This window comes from Boleophthalmus pectinirostris, unplaced genomic scaffold (assembly GCF_026225935.1).
Source record: "Boleophthalmus pectinirostris isolate CB_2022bp ecotype Guang Dong unplaced genomic scaffold, ASM2622593v1 HiC_scaffold_14, whole genome shotgun sequence".
NCBI classification, from domain to species: Eukaryota; Metazoa; Chordata; class Actinopteri; order Gobiiformes; family Gobiidae; genus Boleophthalmus; species Boleophthalmus pectinirostris.
The window spans coordinates 18,152,847-18,165,296 of record NW_026571047.1 but is presented as its reverse complement, the minus strand read 5'-3'; the positions used below and the strand labels follow the sequence as shown (position 1 = coordinate 18,165,296).

The 12,450-nt window shown below is 39.8% G+C and overlaps 1 protein-coding gene across 2 annotated transcripts in view; it reads right to left on the bottom strand.

The window, feature by feature from the left end:
* skap1 (src kinase associated phosphoprotein 1) overlaps nt 1-12,450 on the bottom strand; it is a 34,335-nt gene that overhangs the window by 5,786 nt on the left and 16,099 nt on the right. Inside the window, exons 9-12 of one of the 2 annotated variants that reach the window (XM_020918112.2) lie at nt 11,501-11,725; nt 8,274-8,309; nt 8,083-8,192; nt 58-160 (exon numbers count right to left, since the gene is read on the bottom strand). In XM_020918112.2, the coding sequence (XP_020773771.1) occupies nt 68-160; nt 8,083-8,192; nt 8,274-8,309; nt 11,501-11,725 (464 nt within the window). In that variant the 3' untranslated portion in view covers nt 58-67. The remainder of the gene's footprint in view (nt 1-57; nt 161-8,082; nt 8,193-8,273; nt 8,310-11,500; nt 11,726-12,450) is intronic. The other variant, XM_055150145.1, reaches the window with a different exon arrangement.

Sequence of the window (12,450 nt, the reverse complement as noted above, 5' to 3'; positions counted from 1 at the left end):
GCGCGTGTTAGGCCACTGTAATGGTCCATAATGCTGATGATAAGAGAGTGCTGGTACCTGTTGGAGTTCACAGGATGTAGGCAGGGTGCAGGAACTCTTTGGGGACAATACCCACGAAGCCGTTGCGTTCTCCGACCCACCAGCCGTGAATGTTGTACTCCTACACCCCAAAACGAGCAAATAAAACCGAGTGAGTCCCGCGGGAGGGCACAAACAACTAAACAGGGGCAAATGGAGCAGGATTTAGTGCCGTGTGTTTGTGCTTTATATCTGGTAATATTAGCACTAGCGCCACTGTTAAAACGAGTTCAACTGTGACAGCACGTGGCTCGGATGTTATAAAGCCCACTGGAAGCAAAGAGCAACGCCAGGTTAATATTATTCAGAGAGAAGCTTGAATACTGCCATAATGTCCATGTAAACAATACTTTTAAGAACATGGCCTTTTAAAATTAAGTTAATAGTCTATTTTCTATTATTCTACTTAAATGAGATTTTTTTTTTCCTTTTTTTGCAATGTCTTTTTGATTCACGGAATTGGCAAAGCTATATAAAAAATTAACCATCACTTCTGATTAATGATAATATGTATTTTTAAAGTAAAATATTTATTTCAATAGAGCAATACAAAATAAGCATATTGAAGCATTTTCTAATATTATGCTCTAAATGTTCAAATCACCAAGACTTTGCATCTAATATTAACCAAATATGTTTAAAATTGCAATGAGAAATGCACGTTCATATCATATTAAATCGGAATAAACTATTCGGGCCATTAGCTTTGTGTGTGGCTAACATTTCTTCCCATCATACTCATAGGACCATCTGATCCCGGCTCTAACGAGATCTTCAATAGATCAGAGTTTGAAGCCATCAGCGCGGACACATCTCTCCTGCTCCCCACAGATGGACAACGGCCTTGTGAACATTTTATATCACTCCAACAGTCAATAAAACGTACAACTGCACAGTAACTACACAGGCACCTGCCCAACACAGCACCTGTCAGCAAATATGTCAAAATAATACTTTTGACCTCTGGTAAAGGCCATGCTATCACACCATAGATTTGAGATTGAGATGGACAAAATGGCTTTGTATATGATCGGAAATACGCAGTAACCCTTCGTCTACTAAAACATTGTCTATATTTACATAAACACCAAAAATCTGATAATCCGTAATCCATAATAATAATTTCTGGAGTTATCACACTGCTGAAATTTCATGTTAACAGTTACAATTTAGACTTAGATAAACTTTACTGATCCACAAGGGTAATTATTTGGACACACATCACAAGAAATATAATAATAAAGATGATGTGAGTAACCTGATGTGGGTAATCTGATTTCTTGTTCACACCTGTGTAGGTTTTGACAAGAAAAAATATGCAAAAAGGGCAAATTAAAGTGCAAATGACAAAAACGAAAACGAAAATATTAGATGAAAAATTTAAAGAGTTATTTAAAAAATCATTGGATTTTGTCTTCAAAATATACAAAACAATTACTCTAAAAATCCATTTACTAACTGATACTTGTCACCAGTTGTTTTTGATAATCAGATTTCTCTTGTGTATGGAAACACAGCAAAAACCTGATGTTATGATTGCTTTATCTGATTATTCTAGTTATTTGCTTTTTTATCTAGCCATGTAAAAGTACCCAATGTTAAAGCTCAAAGTTCAAGAGCTGTTAAAGAATAAATTATAATATCACAGTAGTCAATTGTCCACCTAGGCCTCATTGATGTTCACGAAATCACTTCTCTTTACAATGTTTGGCTTTCGGACAAACTTTTCCTCTCTGCTGAGTGTATATACGCGCTTATAATGCAAGGGAGAGCAAGTCCAAGAGAGAAAATTGTCTTTTTATGCTTCCCATAAGACCATAGCGGGAAAGGCCTGGTTGCACAGAGCTGGCGATGCTACCCATTGGAGAAAATAGCAGAAAGCATAGACATACGGACGGGGGAGGCATCAGGAGAGAGGCAGTGGAACAGTTTTGGTCTCCCTTGGGGGCGCCACGGTACCATTCGACCAACCGTAGTGACAAGAGAATTTTATTTATCTCCGTGGCCCATCTGTGCAGTCGGTCTCAAATTCTCCCTCAGAAAGGTCTTTTGGATTATCAGCGCCGCCATTTTAATACGACTGCTACATCACGGAGTGGGTGCCAATGGCGCTGGGAGTCTGTCAGGCGTGCAGAGTCCATCTTCTCATACTTGCAATGGGTTCATCCAGAGTACACCTGCTGTAATAGGGACATTCCAGGAGACGGCGCGAGTAAATTATCCAAATGACAAAAACTATGCTAACTCCATAATGGCCTTTTCCTTCTGTTTGTTTTCTTCTTTTGTGTTTGTGATTTGTTTTAGGGTGGCTTCAGCTCCAATGATGTAAGCTGGGAATTGTCTTCTATAGGTCCATACAATAAGGAGATAAAGTTGTTTAGAGTTTGCTCAAAAAGGCATCTAAAGTACTTCAAGTTGGACTATATTGAAATATGGCCTATAGAAGAAGAGTCAAACAACAGAAGGAAGTTTCTTATAGTTTTGTAACTTGTCTATAAAAGTATAATTAAAGAGATGAGCAGGGGTTGAAAGTATACAGTGAATATAGACAGTGTGTTTTCTGAATATCAAAACAGGATCTATACGGGACAAACAGCGCCGTGCTGTGGCCGCTGTCGCACCTCGTCTCGCTGACCTCCCGGTGACTCTTGCCGTCAAAGGCGCGCAGCCGTGGTGGGCGGGGCCAGTACTGGGAGCCCGTTGCCATGACAACACCTGCAGTGTACCGGCGCGATCGTTTATTTACCACTCAGGGGGCTGGCTAATGGTGGCATTCTGATAGGCACATCGCTCACTCCCCGACCTGGAGGACAGATTGACAGCTCTTCCAGCCCAAAGCAGAGAGAGAAGGTGAAGCAAGGCTGGTTGGATGCACTGGAACAAGGAAGCACAAAAGCAAAGCAAGGGTTGTGCCCAGTCTAAACAACACAACAACATTTGGCATTTTCTTCCTACAAAAATACACAAATGCTTTTACAAGACACCAGATATGTTGTTTTCCACCTCCTAATCCCAAATGACGTAGACTCAGACACAATCCCAAATGCATACAAACTAGGGGAGTGCTAATAAGGCTGACACATGAGGCATCTTTCCTCGGCCACCAGCTGACTGAGGCAGGCCTTGGGCGTGATGGAGCGCAGGAAGTCTCTCATTGCCCCGCCAGTGAACCCGCCGCCTGGGTGTTACAATATCTCCCCCCTCTTCCTCCCCCATCCTCCCTATTTCCAACCCCCTCCGTTCGTCCTATCCCTCTCCTCACATCTTCGATATAACAGCTTTTTTTTTTTTTCTGACTCGCATCCTCTTTTGCATCTGTTCTCCATGCTTTTCATTTGCTATGCCCTGCCTCTCTACCTTTTCTCATCTACATAGTCATCCACAACACTGCACTTGCAAATTTGTCTGTCCCTGGCCATTTTAACAAAGAAACATGAACCACAAGAACTGGAGACTGCGATCACTTTCTTACAATGAGGTTAGCAGGCCCTCTTCACTTCTCACTCTAGTATAAAGCTTTGCCAATAACTTAAAATGGCCGCCAACTGTTTTTATGGGCAGCTAAAGCTATAGAATGTATTGTTTGAATCTGTCTCAAAGTAAAGATGATAGTTTAGGACATTTGGAGACTGCAATGGCTACTTAGTGTCCATTTTTTCCAAGTGGTCTTTTAATTAAATCAGAGAATTGGCTTCAAATTGGAAACATGACAGAGCATACCAACATTTAAAAATATCTAAGGGACGATGAGATTTAATAAAAAGAAAAACCTACTTGCTTCTTTTTCTAATGCACGCCCGGGATTACAGATAGCTCCTTAACTTAATAGCAATTTAAAGTGGATTTGTGTATGCCACTGAGTGTGTGTAATGATGGCTGTTTACGCCGCCCCTCATTTATAATAATTAAGCAGAATGGATTGGGGGCTGGGTTGCTCGGACGCGGTTCTGGACTATTGGCTTGGGCTGAATAATGACCTACTGTAGTTGACCGGGAGATGACCGCTCGCCTCCTGCCTGACCCCAAACCCCAGACTCACCCCCTGCTACTTTGGGTGGTAAATAGGATGTCTTGCCTGTCTATAGCGTCTTGGTGTCTATGGCTACAATAGCAGTCAGGGGTCCTTAAATGGTGCTGAGGGGGGGACACTGTTCACACAATAGGATAAAGGCAAACCCCTGCTTTGTCCTTTTTGGCTTGACTTTTCCCATCTGATTGTTTGCCTACTCTTGCCTTTCTTCGGCCTTTTATTTGATTTGACCTGTGGATATCCAGCTAGCTACCATGGCTTTAAAATTAAAAAGCTTCTTTGCTTAAGCACACGCAGCTAACTTGAAATATCAATTTAGCACTATGATGTATAATGTAATATTCACAGGCCAATTTCACCTCCGTCAGCAAGTCAGATACAAGCTGTCAATAATGAAGAGCACTTTCCTCAAGTTTATGTTGGATATTTATTGCTAGAAACAACCACAAGGTGTCAGTGGTGTCCATGTTGTCTTTGCGTCTAACTGGCTTTAAGAGGCTGGGGCATGTGTGATGTGATGCACTTTAATAGTCTCTTGTGATTGGTTGGCTTCTCTCCCTCTCTGTGAGTTTTGGTTGGACAGCGGACAGAAGAAAGGAGCAAAGTGAGCGGGCGAGGTGGAGAGATAGAGGGGGAGATGGCAGGGTGGCTTGCCAGAGTTTTAAGGACCCCGGACGGGTTTGTGCCATAAATCTCTTCCCACTCCATCCTGCCGTTCTCCATGAGTGCCTGTGGGAATACAGGAATGTGACAGCTGACCTGTGGAGCCCATGTCTTTTGATGCTTCTTACATAAATTACAGGGCAAGAATGCAGGACAGCCTTATGTTTAAGTCTGTGACATTTATATTATGGTATGTACACAAACAAGGGCAAACTGTTTTTGGAAAATACTTGGAAAAAATATTAAATTGTCCATTTTGAAACAAATATTGTGATTAGATGTATTATTTAAATTTTAACAAGATTTAGTTCACAGTTTACATTTGAACATGCTTAGGTGAATGACCATCTGATAGAAGAATGAAAATGTAAATGCTAAACAAATAAGATTCACATTTCAGAGGTCTAAACTACAAGGTTTATTATGGGATTATGCACTGTCCCTTCCCTTGTGAATCAATAACGTTTGTCTAAGTATGTGGAGGCCATAATATTACTTAAATAATTGTAGCCTTTGTGATTTGCATAGTGCATGTTGCAATTTTAATAAGATTGTATTATCTTGAATCTTTCAGCGATAATTTCGAGTATTAAAACAACGGTTTACAAGGGACTATGAACTCTGGCACGCATTGGCACATTTTTGGCAATGTTGCTGAATCCAATCTTTACAATTCGTCACAAAAGCGTCTGCCACACCAAAGGGTGTGACAGTGCAAAAAGGAAGCAGGCTCAGATTTGTCACCACATGCTATAATGTCAGAAAAAGGCGTAATGTGCGTTAGAAAAATGCAAGCTCTCAGAAATGAAATGCCACAACAAGAATCACAAGACAGATTTCACGGTGCGTTTGTGTCCCATGTATCAGCAGCTGAGCATCACCAGCGAATGCAGAGGAGTGAGAACCAGCCGCATGGGCACACTACAAGATTAATTCACTTGAACTAATGGGATTCATATGAGTTGTGAGGTTCCTAATTTATTTACTTTGTCAGTGATACAGAGATATGCACAGCCACACACAGCCGGCACACACCGACCGTAAAATACACAAGGGAAAAAACACACAAATACAGTAAAAATGCCCCCACTTTACAGTAAGTGAGAGATCGATAATGATGGATGAGGGCCTTTTATACAATCGGCATGTTCTCCTCAGTTCACAGCCATATGACACCAGGCCTGTGGCTATCCCATTCTGCACTTCAGGAGTCAATCACATCCGAGCTTTAAAAATAACAGTTTGTTAGCACCATTGATTTAGCACTTAGAGCGTGTCCTTATTACCTTGTAATTATGGTCAGTGTTGACATAACAGCACAGACAACCAGGCCTCCCACCCTCTATGTGAATTTATGAGCTCCGCTTTTATTACGGCCATTTCGTGTGTCTGGGTCCCCAGTTAAGCGACAGACTTGAGTTCTAGCCAAGGGCCCGTATTTCACTCACGGAGGTCAGGGTTCTCCGGAATCCCCCGTAAAACTGAACACCAGTGGGCCTTGTATGAACATAGTTACGACACAGGGAAGTCCTCCCAAAGGGGTCATTAAAATGAATAGGCGATTACAGGCTATAACCTAAATAATGCTTTTCAAGAGGCTAATGTGGCGTTATTGGGGCAAAATAGGGCATGAGTGGAGTTGAGTCTTTTCTTGAACTTAAACCATTGCTAACCGTCCATGAAATAATTTACAGCTCCTCTCTTGAAATATTTTAGAGGAAAGTTAGAATCTCTCATAGTTTGTCATTGTGTTATGTCTTTTGGCAACAGGTTAACACAACAAAAGTAAGTGCCATTAATGTAAGCTACTATAACCCTGTCAACTTGGCCTAAGTTTGTTTTTAAGGCTTGAAGTGAACTGGTAATGTGATCTGTACAGAGGAAAGTGATACAAAGTAAAGCTAAGATGAAGGTGAAGTGCAGCTCGGAGCCAGGACTCTGCTTGTTGAATATGCAGTGTCTTTGTTATGTGAATATAAAATATAGATTTGGCTGTTTTGACTTTCCCTCAATCAAACATACAGACAGCCAACTACGCATCTCATCTATTTAGCTGCCAGTGACACCTCAATTAAAGCTGGATCCTCGATGACGCTGCAGTATTTTACCTGCTGTCTACATCATCGAAGTTTGATTGTGCATTTCAATCACTGTATTAGTAAAATGTTGGATTTCTGTCTTTATGTATGGTTTGATTGTCTTTTTATTTGGCTCTCTTGAAACTTGATATTTATTTGAACAAGTATCAACACTGTAAAATATAACATAAGAAAATCATACATGTTTTGTTTCATTTTTATCTATTTCCAAATTATTAAAACACCATATAGTAACATTAAACTAATATTTTGTGTTGATAATTACACTCTATTGTGTAAAAGAGTATTTTAATTATGACTGTGGTATTGAAATCAGTATCGAGCTTTTCCTTAGTATCAAAATCTCATTTGAAATTTTAAAAATCATGACAACACTACAATATATATTTTCTGACCAACAGAGGCTGATGGTCAAACTAAGTCCAATTTTAAAAACAATACAATATAATATGAAACCATGATCACAATATATTACCATTTCCAATGTGTAATTACTGCAAAATGGCTGAAACTGTAATCTCTCTTCTCTCTCTTTTCATACTTCAGATAATTTAGGCTAAACACAGCTCATTATGATTCAATTTCAAACCAACCAATAGAAACAGCGGAGAAGCAAGTGCCTGCATGCAACAGAGTGAAAGTGTCCAAATTACAGGACATTGATTTCCAGTAGGGTGGCTCTTCACTGGTGGATACTCTGCATGTAACTACACAATGGCCATAAAACACGAGGGGAAAATGGATTTATAGAAAGAGACTGAGATGCAAGATGGCTTCACCTGCAGTTTATGTCAAACAGAAAGGAAGAACCTCGCTTGGCTGCCTACTCAATTAACCCCAGTGATAGAGGCAGTATAATGAACAACAGTGCCATTACACAGCGCCTCAATAGCACTTCACCCTAGTGGCCTGGGAAATAGACAATGCCACTGCTGGCGTTTCACTGCTGTATCAGGACACAAGCGCACACTAACAGGCAAATTTAGACTTCGATATCAGCATGTTCTGGGGAAGCAAATGAGGGTGAAGTTATTACTAGACAAGATGTTGTTTAACCCTTAAATAATCACGTATTTTGGAGTTACGCTTGTGTAATTGCGTCAACAGGGGTCAAAGTGCAACTACGGATGGTGTTGTTTTAAAACGCATTTAGGTGCAAAGTTTATATAGTTAAATTTGTTGGGTTATTTCTGCTGTGATAGTAGTACTGACCTTGCTGAGAATGTAGATGATGTCTCCTCTTTGGAAAGACAGCTCATCTGGTTCATTGGCTTCACAGTCCCATAAGCATTGGAAATAGTTAGCATAATCTTTAGACCGATCTGAAAAAGAGGGTATAGTTAAATAAGCATGGACAGTTGAAATATATCACATTTGAGAAAAATAAAATAAAACATTCTTACCTATTGAGTCATTCTCGGCAGGGTCTAACATGTCATCTGCAAAAAATCACTGCATTATTAATTTGAGTACATATAAATTATTAGTAGATATTTTTCAGTTTTCAAATAGATGTGTGTGCTTCCCACAGGTTTACACTGAGACCAGGGTGGTACACACAAAAATGATTTCAATCATTTTGTAACATTTCTGTAAATATGTCACTTATTGCCTCTACCTATTAAAAATGGATTAAGAAGATATATTTATGATGCTACATCAAGCAAGAAGTATAATTTTTAGACTATGAGGGGCAAAGATTAGACATAGATCACCCAATTCTGTGACTTGAGTTATCCTGCACACGCTCTAACCACTGAACCATAAACACAAACCAGGAGACTTTTAGCAGTCTTGGGACACATGTACAAAAAGATGGAAATTAGCCTTTTATTTTCTTTTAATCAGACAACTTATAAGTGAGAGGTTTTTACCTTGTACAGGGCCACGTAATTAATTAGCACATTGCAAGGTACATACATCTCACTTAGAAGTTGTTTGATTAAAATAAAATAGAAGCTAACTATCATACATGAATATGAAATGAACTTCACAAAAGTAAGAAGATGGAAACCTGACTCATTAAAAAATTATTGATTAAAAAAGATAGGACTTTTAAACAAATAAATAATAATACATAAATCTATAAGAGAAGGGTGTCACATTTTGTATAGTGCTATCTACATATGCACTTGTGTTCAAACTAAGAGTCATGTGTGTTTTAACAACATATTAGGGTCTAGTATAGTGTGGAGGTTAAAGGCCAATAGCAGATATGTTAATAGTTGTGAATATCAGCCTCATATTGTTTTGATCTCTCACCTATAACCATTATTATTTTCATTTTGTTTTTCCTTCCGTGTATCCCTGTGCAGACATTTGGACAAATACTGTACGTGTGCCAAATGTATTGCTAAATAGTCCTAAATCACTTCATTTCAACATTGTGGGTGGTAACATTGCGGGGAAGTGCGCAGGGGCGTTGGATGTGTCATTGACTTTGGGGCGTGGCTCTCGGTGGTCTGAGAGGGGACACTGTGATATGCCTGCCCTCTGTCTCCCACATCCATCCTCAACACTACCAGCCTGACAGCCATGCCACAACCAAGCAACACAATCCACCTCCCAGCACAACCTGCGCCTCCACTTCCAGGAACAGGGAAAGAGACACGCGCACACACACGCCCACAGCAGGATACATGTCGCACATTTATAACTACATGCACGTTAGGGGTCGTGTGCGCTCCACGTCTGGACTGGGAACTTTTCAATATGGTCAATAAGTCTATACGGTTATGACTGTTTAAAAATAACAGACAGTGTTTGAATGAAGGCTTGAGATCGTTTAAGGTCTGGAGATGGAAAGATGTGTGTGACTATTCAATATGTATTTTAATATAGACAGAGTATTGTTTGTGCAACCAAATAACGTACATCTAATAGCAGGCTTTTATAAATACAGCAATCTGGATTATATTAAGAACAAAAATCAATGGAAAAGTCAGATTTTGTGTAATTAATTATTTTAAGTATTGATCAGAGATAACGCACGCTGCTGTTCAGAGTGGCAGAAATAGTCACCCTACATGAATTAGATTTAAATGTGTACTACTTTAGTTAATAGTATTTTCCAAATATGGAGATGCTTGTTAGCAAAGAGAGGTGCTAATGATTGATAAGTGAAGGGGTGAGAAAGTGAACGAAAGAGGCTGTCATTTGATATGCCATCTGTGGTCAGGATCTGTACCTCTTCCCAGATGGCTTTGAACGCCAGCATGACAGTTTCAAGACAGATTCCCCTCTCACCAGTGATTTTGGCAAAGGTAATGTACTCACAGGGTGAAACTAAATCTTGATGTATCTTATTTAATACAGAGAGTGATGGACGATGGCCCTGAAAAGATCAGATCACCCCTTTTGTCCTCTGGATTTGGTAGCCCCCGCTGACAAACGGGACTTGGGCTACTTTTGGTGAGACTTGCACTTTCCCTGAATCTCAATATTCTCAATCAAACTGCAATATTAGTTAATTATGGGACGTTAGACGCCTCTGTACTATTTTGAGCCACAAAAAATGAACTTTTGTCTCTCTTTCAACAAATTTGCTGTTGCTAGGCAAGTTCAGCCAAATCTTAGTTTTGTGGATTGAAAAAAATTGACTTCAGTTTCAGTGCCATGGCAACATTAGCTAATTGTACATCTATGACAAAGCAGCTGCAAACTACACAGCACTTAGAGATTTCAACGAGATAACCACAGTCATATTTTCAAATCTCTAACAAAAGGACATCGATGTAAAGGCTTTTGCTTCATGGAAAATCTCACTTGTGTTGCACGGCGTGACTCTACCATAGCCACCCTGGCTATGACAAGCTTATTAGTGTTGGTTGATTTACAATGAGTTACAGTCGGCAAGTGGCGGAGGTGATAGGGAGGTACCTGGCAACACAAATTTCGCGGCCAGCAGAGATCATCACAAATATACCCTGCCTCTGAGATCCCTTAGGCTTTAAGTGTGTAAGACAGAGAGGGCGAGGCACTGTCTATTTGTCTGACCAAGTATCATGGGGGTGGTGTACAGCTCGCCTGCATTGTCTCCTATCCATTTGGGCTGTTGCTGTGGATGTGTTTGTTGCTGCTTTGTGTTTTTTTGTTTGTGTGAAGTTAACACAATAACACTTTATAATAACGGCACAATTTACAGCCTTAATAAAAGCAAGACTTAATTTATAATGAACAAATACTTTATTAAAAATGGTTCAGGCTTTTTAATTAAGAGGTGAGGGTATTAATACAGTAGTAAGTGAGCCTGAATCGTCATCATTTTTAAATGTACACTATGTAACTTTTCTGTTGAAGAGTCTGCCAGCTGCCTGTTGCCATGGAAATATTACTGCTTTGTCTAAAATATTCCACAGTATGGCATTAACCTTCTCTATTTCCATAGACACAAAAGCAGGTAATGCCTCCACGCCAAGTTAGGTCAGATCTATGGAGAGGCGACCTCACTCACAGAAAGAATGCATGCTTTTCCAAGTTATTTTTGTGGAATAAAATACACACAAACAATATGGAAGCCATACTGTAGAACATTCCGGACCCTCCACCAAAAATGTTACATAGTGCACCTTTTAATATAATATAACATTATTATATAATATAACAATATTATAACTTTTTTTTTTTTTACCTGGCACCACCTGGTAGATTTCTTCCCCCTCATCGTCCTCCTCTTGCCCTCCCTGTGTAGCATGTGGCAGGGCACCAGGCAGCGGCAGGGCACCAGGCAGCGGCAGGGCACCAGGCGGTGGTGGGACGGGACCCCCCATTACTCCTTCAATATCATCATATGAGTCCTCCTCATCAAGGCCCTCCTCCTCGTCTTCGTCACAAGGAATTTGTTCAGATTGAAGGTCTACAATTTAATAAATAAATGTCTTAAATAAAATCCTCACATATAATGAATTGAAAATTATAAAAACATATTGGTAACACTATAATAACTACACATTAATTAGCCAAATCAATCGAAAAAAAAATAAAAAATCAAGAAATGTATAATGAATAGTGATTCAGGTTTAGTAACTACAACGTAAATCTCAACCCCATATATTTGTATGTTTAGCATATATAGTGTATATGTTTTAGCTCTAATATAATACTATACTCCATTCTAATTTGATTTAGGATTTTTTCCCCCTTTTGTTACCTGCACTATAGTGAATTACAATCTGTCTAAACAAGTGAATCTGCTATGTGATATCCATCAAGTTAAATCTCACCCTATCCTTTTAACATAAAAGTTGATTTGGTATCCAAGTGTATGATTTAAAATTTATAAATTGAATTATATGAGACTGCTTATTCGACTATAAAAGGCCCTCTAGGAAGTAAGACAAACTACTGAGTGTCTGTTACTTCCCGCAAATCAGTGGGCCGACTTGAGCCCATTTTAGCGGCGCGCTCAGATGAAAGAGCTGTCTCATTGCAGGCGACTGGACACTGAAACACAGGGTATCAGGTCCTCGGCCGTACACCAGCCGCCATGCAGAAATCAATGTCAGAGGAGGATAACCAGAACATCTACCAATCAATTTCCTGTAAGTTGGAATTCGGTAGGTGGGTTAGGGGAGGAGTGTG